At 41.5% G+C, this 15,363-nt stretch overlaps 3 protein-coding genes across 6 annotated transcripts; 2 read left to right on the top strand and 1 right to left on the bottom strand.

Moving 5' to 3' along the window:
- Positions 1-776: 776 nt before the first annotated feature.
- Positions 777-2,943, bottom strand: hmox1b (heme oxygenase 1b). Its single transcript, XM_029505552.1, has 6 exons — positions 2,802-2,943; positions 2,584-2,640; positions 2,137-2,248; positions 1,794-2,009; positions 1,392-1,664; positions 777-1,247 (listed from the first exon to the last, which is right to left on the bottom strand). Exons 2-6 carry the CDS (start codon positions 2,631-2,633, stop codon positions 1,059-1,061), a joined length of 840 nt encoding a protein of 279 aa, XP_029361412.1. The 5' UTR covers positions 2,634-2,640; positions 2,802-2,943; the 3' UTR covers positions 777-1,058.
- A 612-nt stretch (positions 2,944-3,555) lies between these two features.
- On the top strand, positions 3,556-6,996 carry hmgxb4b (HMG box domain containing 4b). 3 transcript variants are annotated; one of them, XM_029499443.1, is made up of 5 exons: positions 3,556-4,895; positions 5,387-5,426; positions 5,695-5,807; positions 6,583-6,684; positions 6,810-6,996. In XM_029499443.1, exons 1-5 carry the CDS (start codon positions 4,836-4,838, stop codon positions 6,879-6,881), a joined length of 387 nt encoding a protein of 128 aa, XP_029355303.1. In that variant the 5' UTR covers positions 3,556-4,835; the 3' UTR covers positions 6,882-6,996. The 3 variants fall into 3 exon arrangements, with proteins under 3 accessions (XP_029355303.1, XP_029355294.1, XP_029355285.1); XM_029499434.1 differs by having other exon boundaries at positions 6,583-6,700; XM_029499425.1 differs by having other exon boundaries at positions 6,583-6,996.
- A 136-nt stretch (positions 6,997-7,132) lies between these two features.
- LOC115041684 (uncharacterized) lies at positions 7,133-14,811 on the top strand. 2 transcript variants are annotated; one of them, XM_029499356.1, is made up of 10 exons: positions 7,133-7,303; positions 7,641-7,763; positions 9,088-9,210; positions 9,980-10,314; positions 10,633-10,743; positions 10,996-11,118; positions 11,473-11,848; positions 11,942-12,001; positions 12,107-12,477; positions 12,730-14,811. In XM_029499356.1, the coding sequence occupies exons 4-10, from the start codon at positions 9,982-9,984 to the stop codon at positions 14,287-14,289; spliced, it is 2,934 nt and encodes a 977-aa protein (XP_029355216.1). In that variant the 5' UTR covers positions 7,133-7,303; positions 7,641-7,763; positions 9,088-9,210; positions 9,980-9,981; the 3' UTR covers positions 14,290-14,811. The 2 variants fall into 2 exon arrangements, with proteins under 2 accessions (XP_029355216.1, XP_029355225.1); XM_029499365.1 differs by lacking the exons at positions 7,133-7,303; positions 7,641-7,763 and having other exon boundaries at positions 9,039-9,210.
- Positions 14,812-15,363: the final 552 nt, after the last annotated feature.

The raw sequence follows: 15,363 nt of genomic DNA, 5'->3' as shown, positions 1-15,363 counted from the left end.
CTTTTAAGTTTGTGGTGAGCCAACTTTAATGAAGTACAATCATTTCAGAAGTTACTTTTTTTTTTTTGTAGACATCCTCTAGAGGGAGACAGACACCAGCAATGTACTGAATTGTGTCCCTGTCAAACAGGCCTAGGATAAAGTGAAAAGTTTGCTCTGGCTGTTGGTAACAATCATTTTGTGTTTTAATGTATGTGTGCCACCAGTGCACAGATTTTAGGAAAATCCTGAAAGCACAATAAAAGTGAATACCAAATTTTACGTGAGTATGATGTGCTACCCCTTTAATACATAACTAAAAGCTTGGTTTGTTTGTGCGAGTTGAATCCCATGACACTTTTTTCCATATTTAATCAATCCTGTCCATTTGCATCAGGACAGTTCTGAATAAAATGGAGTCCAGAGGGAAATTAAAATTACGTCATACTTAAGTCACAATGTTCAGTTGCCATTACATGTATATTAGTTTTTGTTACATGTGGAACAATGTGGAGTGGATTGATAGAAAATAAATGTGTCAATAAACTGAGAATAATCATTAACCGTATCGAAGGTGCCTGCCTGAAGAGAAGAGGGCAAGAATGACCGTGTGTTGATTGTGCAATCCAAGTCCAAAGGCCAGATGAACAGCGGGCATGTGGTCCGATGCCAAAACGTAAGTGGAAATGTCAACCAGCTGGACATTACGAGAATAAAGCTTGCATTAACAGCACCAACCCAACAGGACCAAGACTTCACAAAACTGCCAGAGAAAGTGAGTGACAGATATCATTTTAAGCATTTTATTGCAAAAATAACATTTACAATATTTACAGTACACCTCTTTCACCTGGTAATACTTGATTCTTTACAGTGCCTCAGAGGAAACAAGTCAGCATGCACACTATATATAAATGTGGTTCTCAGTCAAATAACAAAAATATTGCAGTATTTTGAAAGTTCATTTTAGTCTCACAGATTTAGAATCAGTTGAGGCTTTCAATAGTACACAGTACATGATCCATAAAGTCACAGACAGAGAAAGACTAATCCATATTATTTGATGTTGTGCTTAATCTCTAAAATGCATAGATTCCCATACTGACAGTAGCCAGAGCCACAATCAGTCCCAGGACCATCCTCAGCAGTGGAGAAGTGATGATGAAGGCTCCAGGGATCTGGACAGTCTTTCCTGATTTTGAGTAAGTCGAACCATTCTGCAGGTGATTTTCAGTGACACTCAGCATCTTCTGTAGCTCATCAAATACCTGGAAAACAAAAACATCCATCAGATGCTTGTAGTTTCGTAAACAAGCCAGAGAGGAAGAGGTGAACTTGTAAGACAAAGTTTTCCTCAGAGTGACTTTTCTGCTTCAGGTTTCTCACGCGGTTTAACCATCACTGCTCCTCACCTGAATGTTGAACTCAAAGGCTCTGACGGCCTCCTCCAGCACACCGTTCCTCTCCTCCTCGGTCAGCTCCACGCTGTTCATCCGGCTGCGGTACAGCTGCTTGAATAGGTTTGGGCTGGATACTCCAGGGAAAGCAAAGAAAGACAAACCATCATTGCTCTTAAGGCCCATGGACTTTTGAACTATTCGGCCCAGGACCTGCCCTCCAGACAGGTCGCCGAGGTATCTGGTATAAGCATGGGCGACCAGAAATTCAGGGTTTTCTTTCCCAATCTGAAAAAAAAAAAAAAAAAAAAATCATGGATGAAAGTGTGTTATTCCCACATCGGCAAGCAGCAAAACACATTTGCATTTAGATATAAAAGGAATAAGTTGGTTTAAATGAGCCTCAAAGTAACAGACCTGCCTGAGTCTGTGGCAATATCGCTTAGTGGCTGCAGGGACAACAATCTTTTCTCTCCAGTCTTGGCCGTAGAAATATTCCAGGTCCTTTTTGATGGACTCAAGCCTGGCCAGTTCAGCTGGGAAGTAAATGGGGGCCACACTTGGGTGGTCTGAGTTCCTGTCCAGCTCATCCTCCAAAGCCTGGTAGATCTCGTACAGTGAGCTCAGAAGGAGCTGCGGAGCAGGAGGAGAAGTGGTGTCAGGTCAAAGGTCACTGGACCCCAGTATCCCACGGACTGCCGTAGGTAAATGTCTGAAAAGTTAAACCAATCTGCATGGATAAAAATTTTACTCTTGTTACCTTGTATTGTGCGAGGGTGACTTGTCGTCTCTGGAAGCTCAGCATCAGTTCTGTGTTTTCTGCCCTCACATGACTGTCTTTAGTCACCTTTTTGATTTGCTCAGATAGATCCCTGCAGGAGGAAACGAATCAAAATCTGAATGAGAAGCGCAACTTACTCTGGATTTATTGTGGATTTATTTTTTCTGTTAATTTACACAATTAACAGAAAAAACTGTGGGAAGTAAAAGGTAGAAAATCAACACCAAAGTACAGCTACTTTTTGGCAGCACTGGGTGAATCTCTGCACCTGCAGCTGCCTATCTGATGGCCAGCATGCAGCAGATAAAACTTCACAGCATGTGCACATACTCTACTGGAGACTTACATGTGGATGCTGCTGCTCTAATGCAGATGTGATTAAAAAAAAAAAAAAATCTCTTTAAACTGTTGACACAGTGTTCTTACCTGTCTGTAATTTCTTCTGTGGTTGTCTGAGTCGTCTTCACTGTCTCCATTGTGGCCCTTCAAAAATCGAAATGTCATAAATATGAATGTACAAACCAAAAACCATCCTCAAGTGTGTCATCCACGTTCTACACTGATTTATGTTGTAGAAAGTATTAATTTAAGGGTATGTGCAATGTATGAGGAAAACAGCAATAAAAATATTTTGTCTTACTCACCAGTCAGGATGAAGTTAACAAGCTTCAGTGGTTTGGTCTTCGGGTTAGGGTTAGCGAATCCTTGTTTCCTCTCTGGATGTCCGGTACAGTTTGTGTTCTGCTCTGAGTACTGACAGCACAGTCCTCTTTTATACGTCCTTCCTCTGTCTCCTCCCTCCAGCAACAGAATGAAAACAGGAACTTTGTGTCTCACTCTGCTAAACATGACCAGGCATTTTGAGCAAAAACAGTAGGCGGGACTCACAGTCAATGTGATCCAGCAGCTCTGAGCACAGCTTGGGAAAGTGTGTAGGGAGGGACTAGTGGAGACTTAACATGAGTAAGGAAGTTTTAGTCCTGCCCCGGCGAAGCCAGAGGGAGGAGGCCAAAGCATGACTGTGCAGAGGCTGAACCAGAGGAGAGGAAGAGGCCACTCCAAACATGACGCTGTGTTTCCTAGGACAGAGTGGGAGGCCGTGTTGAAGCAGTGATTCATCAGAAAAGAACAATCACGTGATAGTAAGAGGTTTTCTGGTTAATGCTCAAAGTGCTGCAACTAAAGTTTCACCAGAATATTAGTCAACACTGGGAGTATGCGGACAGGATGTATGCAGGGCAATCTGAGCATTTTAGTGATCAAATATGCTGCTTTCCTGTAATGTGTGTGTAATTTGTGTGTGTGTGTGTATATATATTTGTGTATATATATATATATATATATATATATATATATATATATCACTCCGCTAAAGTACAGATTTCAGAACTGCACACATTTGAATCTATAAACAAAGTACAAAGATCCGCTCTTGTGTTGAGAGGTTGATCAGAATAACGTGAATCAGCTGCTGCCTGTTAAACTCATCTGGTTAACATGACTCAGTAGAGTCATGAGGTGTGCTAACCGTGAATCAGCAGGACCGTCTCCGCTAAGTGACCAAGGAGAAGGCGCCTTTACAGTGAGTTTATCGAGGCGCCTTTTAATTATTTATTAGGCTTTTTAAAATTCCAGATTGATGTCTGCTCAGCTTTGTTGAATAGTTTCTCTCCCTTCTGTTGACAACAGTCTTTGAACCTGAAACATTTAGACACATGAACTTGTTGCGCTATCAACGCACAACCTTAACCCTTTGTTTTTATTTTTTTCTAGATAAAAAGCTTTTCTGTGTCAATGTTTAACACAACAAGATCTTGGTGTTGCTGACAGAAATAGGTCAATCGAACCCTAATAATCTAATATTTGATTCTTTGACTGCTTGTTTAATAATTCCTGATTGCAGGGATCAATCATTTGGACAGATTGTCACTGGATTGTTTTGGTTTTGGATAAAAGTTGAAAAACCTGATGATTCTCAAACAACTTCTGCAGCATCATTTTTATAATTTCTATGTAGACACGGACATTAGAGATAATGATATTACTAAAATGTGACACTCTCACTGAATGTGAATTTATATTCATAGCCAAACTTTGAACCTGATGTCTGTTTTGACCTTTTGCCACCTGAACTGTCTCCTGACTTATGTTACTGCAGATACTTATCATGTTGAACAAGCCAGACTACAATAACTGGTTACCTGCATGCACCATTCGTCACTTCATTACATACCACAATGTCTTTGCCTCATGTTTCTGCCTCTATGGTCCCTGCTGATCGCGCTCACAGTTTGACCTCTGAAATATAACCCAAATGTTCCCATTTGTAAGTCGGCCTAATGATAATTATCTGCCTGGTTAGAGAAGGCCCTGTTATATAACCATCTAAAGGGGCACCGCTGCAACTTTCTGTTTCCTCTTGTTTTGCTTGCCCTGCCCACCTTAACATAAGTAGTTACAGTAACATCAGATTGATGATTCATTTACTGGCCCATATATTCTCATAGAGTCAGTTATTTAACCAGAATAATAATTTGGATTAGAACTAATCATTGCAGCTCCACATACAGTCTGAACTGGAGACATTATAATGAATATTGCTGTTTTCTGAACTCCTTCCTCTGCCGAGCCAAGCTTACACTGCCAGAGAGAACAGAAGGTTTGACAGATTCCTTGTGATGGATCAAGCAAAACCTGAGTCAGATGCTGAGGAATATGGCAGCAAGAGTCCCTACCAGGTGAGGTGATCTTTAAGCTGCAGCTGAATGTCAGCGCTGAGCGGGGGTTCAGGGTGAGACGAGTCATGATGCACGCACATCTAACCGAATGATGCCAGCGATCAGTTGATGTTTCTGTGTCTGTATTGTGGAGATGTTCTCTTTTAGCGGCAGTTATTTCCCTTTTTTCTGCAGATGTTTTCAACTCTGAACTATGGTGCTCTATATCAGCTTTTATGGCTGTATGTTAGATCACACCATTTCACCACACCGCTCCATAAAACTGTGAAAGTCAAAGTTCATTGCAAACGTGTGAATAATTCAGTCCAGCTGATTTTTTTTTTATTTTTTATTTTTTTAATGGTGTATGAATTTTTTGCGACATGAAAAATATTTCTAATTCTAATTTTATCATGGTAACATTGCTGACACATTATTGAATTCTTACCGTCTTTGATCTTGAAGGTTTATTATTATAATTTTTATTTATTTATTGATTTATTTATTTTTAGGACCCAAAAGGCCCCCTCAGAAAAATGAGACAACAGCTGGGTAAGGAGTGAACTTTAAGGGTAAATGTGTGTGATTGGCAGTGTAATAAAAGGCTGCTAACTGCAATTGCTCTGACTACAGTGTTTAAGGGTATAAAAAGGGCAAATTTAAAGTGGCAAAACAAAGTAAAACAGATGAATACATGATGTGAATAATCAGTTAATGTCATTTGATAAATCTGTAGAGAAGTAACTTGATATTAATTTCAGGCTTTGGATTGTCATTTGATTTATACGTTAAGGTTTTAAGGGCGACTTTTTAAATACAGGTAACAGAGGAACTGAGTCTGAACTTTCTGCATCAGAGCACTTGGGCTTGCTGCCTGACTGTCCACTCTTTAGCTCACGGGCCAGACTGGGAGAGAAAGGAGGATGGAAAGAGGTGAGAGAGAGCGCAGCTATTGGCTTTATTAATTTTACCAAAAAAAAAATACAAACTCTGATGTTTAAAACTGCATTACTCAGAATTAATAGAAACTGCCTGTGATTTCACTCTGAAGTTATCACCACTGTTTTCAACTCCCTCAAATGAAATTCAAATCACTCTGATGCATCCATGTCGCACAGCAGGGAGCAGCATTGAGCACAATTTAAACATCTGAGCATGGGTGGACATTTTATAATGCTGCTGGGGAGAGAAAATGAACAGAACATAATCTCTGCACTTGTAAGAGCTCCCTGCTGGTCAACAAGAAACTTTGCTCCCCTGCCTCTCAGTCAGACATAGAGCTGATCTTTTAGAAATATGAATTTAAAATCTCGAAATTTGGTTTTCAACAATGACAAAAGGGCTGTTGTTTTCTAAGGTGACGTGTTTGCACTTCTCTCTTGCTCTCTTTTTATTTCTTAATCAAGGGGGTTGCTGGTATTCTGGGTCATGGTCTATTTGAACCTCTGATTCAAATGTATGAAAAGGAAATTATTCAATGAAACGATGAACAATCTTTACCTCCACCCTGTCTCACTGTCTCTGACCTCCCAGCTCTGTTCTTTCTCTATGACTAATGACACTGTCATGTAAATGCTTCCACTTTCTACTTCATTCTTTAGGTGTTATATTGGGAGGGACATGTCCGCCACAGGGCTTTCCACCTGTTTCCACATATTCTATCTTCTTTAACTCCTCCTCATTTTTCTACCTTTTGTGTTTCTCCCAGGAAAGACCAAGCTCAATGATGGAGTGCTCAGTATACCTTGATGATCAGCAGAGCATGGCAGACTGTACCATGACCAGATCTGTAATCCATTCCGCCACTCCAGTAATCTTCCCCCCTCGTCCGTTCATACCCATCTATAGTTCAGGGGCAACCATCACTACTACAGTCAGTCCTAAAGTCAATCCAACAGTATTGAGTCCCGTGACTGACATTTGTGGTCCCTTTAGTTCAATGTGCAGTCCCACTGGTTCAGCCTGGAACTCTGTCGGATCCACATCCCAGAGTCCAGTCTGCTCTGATAAAGATCCTGTCACTGCTGCAGCTCACTTACACCTCCTGGGCGAATCCTTGTCTCTGATTGGACATCATCTGCAGGAGACAGATGTGAGTAGATAACCCCCCCCCCAAAAAAAACAAAAAACAAAACTTGAATTGTTTCATATTATGGGTGTGATATATTATGATAATAAAAAGGTTTTGTCTTCTGGAAAAACCATTGCCTTGATTCCTTTAGAAAACTATGTACCTAATCTAGCTCTAGTGTTGCTTCATGGCCCCACAGTATTACTTGTTTATGATGGTCATATTCAGCTGGTATAGCATGTGGAAAATTACAATAATTGGAGTTGAGTCATTTCAGGTTGCTGCATCAGAAATTGAAGATTATTCCATCTCAAGGCATTTTCATCAAGCAGTTTAAACCAACATCACCAGAACAACAGTAGGTCTCACTCCCCGCAGGGCCTTTTTTTTTTTTTTGGATTTAATTTAAGAGGAAAAGAAATTCAACATCAGAAATACAGTACAAGTAAAAGCAGCACCAAATTAATTCTCACATACAGTGAACTGTATCTGACCATGTTTAATTTGCATTTAGTGGCTCCATGACATAATACAACTTATGTAAAGGGCAAATACTTATTACTTATAAACGTCCTGGAAAGATGGGTTGTAAAAAAAGCTGTAAATAAAAGCGAGATGCTGTGCGGAAAGCGCATGGAAAATATGAAGCCTATTCACTCCATTCTTTCCATTCTCCAAACTTTGTCTTTGTGCAGAAAGTGGTGTGCACGTCCAGCAGCTTGTCTCTGCTCCTGGACTCTCTCCTCTGTGCACTGGCTCCGCTTATCTGCCTCACTGCTCAGATACCAGAACTCAGGAGCTGCACACAGCACACACTGGTGAGTCGCTGACACTCCGTTCTACACAGAGCCCACTAAAGTGACATGATTAATGATTCTGTCAGTATTTTATGACTTGCGTTTTTTTATTTTTATTTTTTTTAAGGCCTCCACCCTGGAACACATTTCTTATGTGATGCCTGGGTTGTGAGCGATGATGAAGGGCCCACTAGCCCCACACAGCGTGTTCTGATTTTCTGAAAGACATGTTACTTAAAATATAGCAATGAATTAGTTTGTTTTGTTTACATTTAAGTATGTAACTTCACTTAAGTGCATCACTTTGGTTTGGCATTGGTTGATTAATGAAAATATATATACTTGAGCATTTATTTATTCAGTTTCTTCACTGGGTTTTGTATCATTTCATCTCCAATATATAGGCTCTTACATTGAACTTGATTAAGATGCTCGCAGGATGTGATTGGAGAAACTACAGCCATATATGTTGGCTCTCTTATAGATACATAACTGCATGCACATTAACAGGAGACAGTTGAGATGCAGAGGCCTTTGACTAATTCCTGTCTCATCTATATGTACTGCATTGACAAGTTTTTCCAATAAGTCAATAGCCACTATACACGAGTCTGTATTATCTAAATATACCAGCAGTCCGCGGCTTATTTTAATCCCTGTACCTTCTATATAGGAACTCAAGCTGTAGGTGCTTCTGGATCCAACACAGACATGCTTCTTAGTTACACAATTCATTTCGGGTTTGTAAATCATCAGTTGTGAAACAATGAGGTAAATCCAATAAGGCTTAATTGATATTTATCTCTAATGATCAATAATTCAATGAGCCAATCCAGAAGTCCCAGACTGGAGAAATAAGGGTTGATGCTTCACAGGTTTGACACATTATGTAGGCTCTACAGACCTGCTTCTCAGAGAGAAGGCCCTAATGACATAAATGTCTCATGTCTGTCCGGGACCCGCCCTCAATCTTCTCTCAGGCAGAGAGCAGCAGCACAATATTTACAGGCATAATATTACCAGTAACTAAACTTGACTGCTGCAAACCAGGAAGGACAGCAAGTTTGACAGCCAGACGTCCATGAGTTTTGACATATTCATGGGTGTGGAAAATAAAACTCAAGGTAGAATGATTCACATGTGCCCGAGGATGTCTGTGCCCCGCCCCATCTTGGAATGTTAGAAGCCGCAAAAAAAACAAACACACACACACACACAAAAAAAAAAAAAAACAAAACCTGTTGTGCATGAAAAATATGCTTTTAAGTGTGTTAGCATTAGCATGTGTTCATAATTGGGAGTGGCGAGACAGGTGGTTCCTAACACTGCGAACCTCGCCTAGTAGTCGACTGAGAGCAGATATCTCCTGACGTTCTCTGGGTGACATAACTTGATGCCAACTGAATAAACAGACCCCTCGGAGAAGACGTTACATGAACACAGGACCAAAAAGACCTCACACAGCTGAGTAAGTACATTTCTAATGTTTAGAGTTTAACCATTATCTCTGACATATATTTTTACAGTGTCACAAGAATTTACCCATTAATGCACTAGTGCGTTTACACCAGCTGTGTGGAGGCCAGGTTCCTGAAGAACGCTTCATTTTCAGTGTTGGTTTACTGCCAGTTTTGAGTTTCGTATAAGTGGTAAATGTTAGCAGTTGTTACTGTTTGCAAACTATGAGTTGCCATCTTTGTGAGCATGCAGTGCCGTCCATGTATGACTGTGCTACCAGAATAAAAAAGGTTCAGTTAGAATGTAGTTAAACAGGCCTGGGGAGGTGTGGTATATCATGCACACTCAGAGAACAGAGATGCAGTGAGAAAAGTAAAAAAAGTTCCACTGAAATGAAAACGGCAAAGCTCAGGCATTATTATTTGTCTTACTTCCTGTTATCCAAAGCACGACACCTGAGAGGATTAAGTGAAAAGGTAGAAAACTAGGTAAAGCTGTAGACTGGTATTTAATGTGAGTGAGCCAGAGCAGAAAAGTATGGTGTAATCACAGACGGCATGGACGTCTAATACTCCCATATCAAGGACTCTGCTGCTAAATCTAACCATTTCTCAGTTTCTCCAGTTTCATTTGTGTCAACCTCCCAACAGACAAACTTAACCACATGTATGAGCATGCATTCTCACAACACGCCCTTGCTTTCCAGCTTCCTTCCAAACGGGGAAAGTAATCTTGGTAGTGACTTGGCACATTTCTCCTGTTCCTTTCTCCGTTTTCAGCTATGAGTGAACTCTTGGGAGGCAGTTACTCCAAGTCCTTGCCACCAGAGCTGAGGCTTGTTCTTTTGGGGAACCTTGGATGTGGCAAGACGTCATCAGCGGATACTATCCTGGGACAGCTGTCCCCCGTCTCTCCCACCGCATCCAGGAGCTGCCAGCTGCGTCAGGGCTCCTTTGAGGGCAGGAGTGTGACCCTGGTGGAAGCGCCCAGATGGTACTGGAATGGTGGCAAGATGGAGGACAGTGTGAGGCAGGAGACGGAGAAAGCGATGAGCCTGATAGCACCAGGAGCACATGGGATTTTACTGCTGGTGCCAGTCAGCCAGTTCACAGAGGTTGGTTTTAGTCTTTGCTGTTGTTTCAGTTTCAGTTGTGTTCAAGCATTTATAAAAGCTAGAATTTTTTTTATTTCATCAACCTATGTTGATGGCAAATTTTTGGAGTGGAGCTTCTTTCTTAATCTGTATTTATTTATCTGTTTCCCCTTTTGAGGGGGGGAAAAAAAAAACAGTTTGAACAGCCAAACAGAAAATGTCGCTGATGTGCAATAGGAATTAATTTTCATTTTGTTGAGTTGTGATTTTATCAGTGACTTTATGAGTTACATTCATCATGATTCAGTTTTTCTCTCGATCTTCCCCTGGTGTGCCCAGATGGAGGGCCGTGTGCCTGCAGTGCTGGAGGAGGTGTTTGGGCAGCAGGTAATGGACCACAGTATGGTCCTGCTGACCTGCGGGGACTACTTGATGGGCAGAACAGTAGAGGTACCAAAAATTTGCCCCCCCCTCCCCTAAATCTTAGCGCTGGATGGGCACACTGCAAATACAATACATACTTATCCCTTCCATACAGTTTGGCCTTATTTACTGTGTGTTTGGACTCTGCTTTTAAAAAGATCCATTTAAATTTCAATTGAATCAATGATTTTCTACAAACACATCAAAATGTTTATTTTAAATCACTGAAATTGACAAATCTCACTTTAAAATGCGATGTTGATGTAAATTATCTCACAGGAATACCTGCGGAAAGAGCACCCAGGCCTGAGGCAGATAATTGAGCGCTGTGGGGGGAGGTGCCATGTCATCAATAATCGTAAGCGACAGGACAGAGAGCAGGTCCGTGAGCTGCTGGAAAAGGTAAGATCGAACAAAACCAAGTCAAAGTCTCAAAACAGCATCCGTACAGAGATTGTGCATCCTCGTGTGTTTAGTATCAAAAGTCATCTCGCAGTTTTCCCAGTCTCTATGTGGAGGTTGCTTTAAACAGCTGCACTTTTGAACAAAGCTTTATTCCACTCAGATAAATGATTCTGAAGCTGTTCATTCAGCTTTTGGCTGAACATGTTGTAGTTTCCTCCTGCCACACTCTGTTTCCTGTCCGCACCAGTTTGGTATTGATGGTTAGGGGTTAGTCGAGGATGGATATTCATTCCTCAAAGCAGAAATAATGAAATGTAAAATTTGAATTTTATATTCTTTGTAATTCAACAGGTGGATGATATGGTGCAACAAAATGGAATATATCACATGAAAACAGTTCAGGAGATCGAGCTGGATAAACGGGTTAGAGAGAGAAAACGTGAACTAATGGAAAATTTCAGAGCTCAGAAGGAAGAAAGACGTGAGGCAACCACATCAACGCGTGTCACAACCACAGACGTAAAGAGGAGTTTTGATCAGGGAGAGGCCTACAGTGCTTCCCTGGCAAGCAGGAGGCGCCAAGGGAGCAATGACACGGAGGGAGGAGTAAGCCCAAGTCAAGTATCTAATGGGCTTCATTCATCTCCAGCACCAGAGCAACAGTCATATTCAGACACACGTGATGGCAGCCAGTTGATCAGGACACCTAGTTTCAGGCTAAATGCAGGTAAATGTCACTGCATTCATTTTTAAGTTAACTTTTAAGTTAACTAAGTTAACAGAAAACAACAGACTCATACTGATTGTCTCTCTTCTGTAGATGGAGCTGTACTCTCCCAAATGCCTGAGTCGAAAACCAGCCCAAGAATCACTACGACTTGTAAGTTACAGAGATTTATTGTCTAACATTCAATATGAATTACAGTTCACTTATATGTTGAATGTTAATTGCAATTTTTTTTTCTTATTTTTTGATTATTTTCAGTTAAACACAGAATCAACAGTTTTGAAAAGCAATCACCTGAGGCATCTCCGACTTCTTCTCCTCATTCACCCGTCTTCTCCTCCCTGCCTCCCTCGCCAACCTTCACTGCCCAGACTTCCTCATTCATCTCCTCCGCACCCACCTCCACCTTGACCTTTGCCAACGCCTCTGCGTCCTCACTCCCCTCATCCTCCTCATCCTCCTCATCCTCTCCAGAGTTGCGTCTGGTGCTGCTCGGCCGATCTGGATCGGGGAAGAGTGCAGCTGGCAACACCATCTTGGGAGGGGATGTGTTTGTGTCCCATCCAGACAGCCTCACAGCCATCACTCAAGTCTGTGAGAAAAAGAAAGCGCTGGTTGAAGGAAGAAAGGTTAGTGTTTTTTTTTTTTTTGTTTGTTTTTTTGTTTTGTTTTTTTTTTTATAAGTTTTAGTTATTGAGTTATTTCCTCACATATATTTTCTTTCACTTATTCCATCATATTCCAAAACCTTCCAAATCTAATGTTGCTGAGCACCCTCATATTTTTATTTTTATATCTCATAAAACAATAGAATAGGGAAGGTTTCCCAAGATTTGACTGTGCTTTTCCATTGCTGCATAAGTTGTGTTTCTCTCCTGCAGGTGGCAGTGGTGGATACTCCTGACTGGTTCAATTCAGAACAAACTCCAGATGAAGTGCGTGCTCATATCTCTTCCTGTGTTGCTTTGTCCAGTCCCGGTCCCCATGCCTTTCTCCTGTGTGTCCCCTTAGACCAGCCTGCAAAGATTGAGCTCCAGGCACTCCGGTCTCTGGAAATTGTTTTTGGTCCAGATGCAGTTCAGAGTTACACTCTGGTCCTCTTTACTCACGCTGATCGGCTCAGGGCGAGTGGGAAGGCAGGCCACAACAGCATAGAGGAATACATTGCCAGTCAGCGTGGGGATTTGTTAAAGCTTGTGGAGAAATGCCGGGACAGGTTTCATGTGATGGAGAGTGAAGATGGTGAGGAGAGGAGGAGGAATCTGGGGGAGTTGCTAGAGAAGGTGGAGCAGACAGTGAAGGAAGCTGGAGGGCAGTGTTGTTCTTCTCCTGCTTTTCAGGAGGCAGAGGATCGGGTGAGGCAGCGACAAGTAGAGATAGCAACAGAGAAAAGAGGCAAAAAGCTAAAGCACGAAAAACTGGAAGACGCAGGACAACTCAGCTCAGAGACGCGAGCACTTTATTCCTGTTTAAAGCCTGTGGCTGAATCAGAAGAGGAAGTGACAGAAGATGAGATTGAGAAAACAAGGGATGAAGCAGAGAAGAGTGTAGGCGCCATGAATATTGAGAGCATTCCCGCAATCACACATTCAAGCTTGTCTCCTTCACTCCTTCGTTCTATTATGGAGAAAATACAGTCTAATGCAAAAGTGTTACCCCAGCTGTTGGCAGATAGCTCTGTCTGGGTTGGTGAGGGAGCAAAGAAGGTGGGAAGTAGTCCGGTGTGGGGAACAGTTGGCAGCAGAGCAAAAAATGTCCAGAAGATGGTGGTTGATAGTTCAGTGTGGAGCAAGGTGGGAGGTAGTGCCGGACATATGTCCAAACTAGTCGGAGACAGAGTTCCCAAAGTGGTGGTGGACGGTTCTGCGTGGATAGGATCTGGAGCAAAATCAGCAGCAGCCAGTCCCATTTGGGGGAAAGTGGGTTCAGGGGCCAAAGTGGTGGCAGACAGATCCATGCGTGTTGGAGCTGGGATTGGAGCCGGGGCAAAGAATCTGGCCCAGAGTCCTGTTTGGGAAAACGTAGTATCCAGGGTCAAAACTGGAACTAAACTGATGGCTGACGGCTCCATGCGTGTCGGAGCTGGGATTGGAGCCGGGGCAAAGAAGGTGGCTCAGAGTCCAGTGTGGGAGAAGGTCGGCTCTGGGGCCAAAGCAGGGGTCAAAATGGTGACTGAGAGCTCAGCGTGGGAGAAAACGGTGACCACTGCTAAACAGGTGCCAAAGGTTGTGATTGTTGGAGCGCTGCTGGGTTTGCTCTTTGGCGTGGTTTTAGGGGGCGTCATCGGTGGAGCTGTCGGGGCAGCTGCTGGATCTGCACTAAGTGAGGTGGGCAGGCGACAGTTCAACAACAGAAACACATCAGAGAAGACAGATGAAGCTGTGAAGGACAGCTTGGACTCGCTGGTAAAACGAGGAGAGAAAGAACTGAAAACAGAATGAATGATTGGATGGAGTGTCTCTCTGAAGTGTGTGACAGATGTAAAATCATTTTTGTTGTGAATAAGTAAGATCAAAAAGTATTCAAAAACACAAACAAAGATTTAATTTTATTTTAATTTTTAATAGCTGGGTGAATTTAAAAACAGACACTTTATCTTTTTTACTTTCCTTCCTCACAAAACATATAACTGCAAAATACAAATATCTCAACTTGATTTTAGTCTTGGGATTTGCTTGAGGGTCATCCCCCCCAACACTCAAGATCAATATTTAGACTGTCTTTTAATCATAAATGAAAAAGACTTCTAAATTTAGGCTGACTGACTTGACTAAAGAAATTTGTTTGGGCACAAGAACATTTTCAGGTGCTTATCTTACATTGTGTTTGCAAGTGTTTAAAATCTCCAAAGAAAATAATACATGTCAAATGTATTTTGACATAAAATGTCACATAAAATGTCACAAAGTGCTCTCATAATGTAATCTAATATTTTTCTCCAGTACTCAATTAAAAATATTAAATCTAAAATGTTCTTTTGTCTTTTATGAAATATCTTTACAATTTGACACAAAAAGTTTCAACGCACATTTAGTATCTGTTTTATAAATGTTTGATATCTTTAATCACACACTAGCTATTTCACACTGAACTATTTGCTAAACCTCTATATTACAAAACTGTGTTTTTACGTAGTTTGTCTGTAATTAGTTAAAAGTGGGTGTAACTCTGATAGCAAGAGGGGCACAACAGAGGAGCAGAGGAGACGGGGTGGGGCCATTATCTCTCAGCCCCAGCCTGGCCGGCGTCACCCTATTTGACCTGCTGCAGGGGGAAGGTTAAGACCCCAACAGTCTTAATTACCATCAGGTTTCGTTTTTAAACATCAAAGCAGTATTTCATTTAAATACTACAGATGTAAAAATAAATAAATCTTTAGAACAACAGGTCAAGCAGGTAAATTAAGCAAATGGAGGAAAAAAGTAGTGGCCTAAAACTAAAGAGACAGCAGCATTCACTTCAACATTTACATGAGTGATCTCACTTGGAGATATTTCATACATCTCTAGGCATTT

Source organism: Echeneis naucrates, chromosome 1 (assembly GCF_900963305.1).
Source record: "Echeneis naucrates chromosome 1, fEcheNa1.1, whole genome shotgun sequence".
Taxonomy (NCBI): Eukaryota; Metazoa; Chordata; class Actinopteri; order Carangiformes; family Echeneidae; genus Echeneis; species Echeneis naucrates.
The sequence above is the reverse complement of the archived record's forward strand: the minus strand, read 5'-3'. Positions and strand labels throughout refer to the sequence as shown.

Bases quoted from the DNA above. Each gene is read 5' to 3' on its own strand.
- hmox1b (XM_029505552.1), bottom strand. From the start codon at position 2,633: ATGGAGACAGTGAAGACGACTCAGACAACCACAGAAGAAATTACAGAC. The intron at 2,010-2,136 runs GTAACAAGAGTA...CCTGCTCCGCAG, and splicing joins TCACCCTCGCACAATACAAG to CTCCTTCTGAGCTCACTGTA. The intron at 1,248-1,391 runs GTGAGGAGCAGT...TTTGTTTTCCAG, and splicing joins CCTTTGAGTTCAACATTCAG to GTATTTGATGAGCTACAGAA.
- hmgxb4b (XM_029499425.1), top strand. From the start codon at position 4,836: ATGGATCAAGCAAAACCTGAGTCAGATGCTGAGGAATATGGCAGCAAG. The intron at 4,896-5,386 runs GTGAGGTGATCT...ATTTATTTTTAG, and splicing joins GCAGCAAGAGTCCCTACCAG to GACCCAAAAGGCCCCCTCAG. The intron at 5,808-6,582 runs GTGAGAGAGAGC...TGTTTCTCCCAG, and splicing joins AGAAAGGAGGATGGAAAGAG to GAAAGACCAAGCTCAATGAT.
- LOC115041684 (XM_029499356.1), top strand. From the start codon at position 9,982: ATGAGTGAACTCTTGGGAGGCAGTTACTCCAAGTCCTTGCCACCAGAG. The intron at 10,744-10,995 runs GTACCAAAAATT...ATTATCTCACAG, and splicing joins TGATGGGCAGAACAGTAGAG to GAATACCTGCGGAAAGAGCA. The intron at 12,002-12,106 runs GTAAGTTACAGA...GATTATTTTCAG, and splicing joins CCCAAGAATCACTACGACTT to TTAAACACAGAATCAACAGT.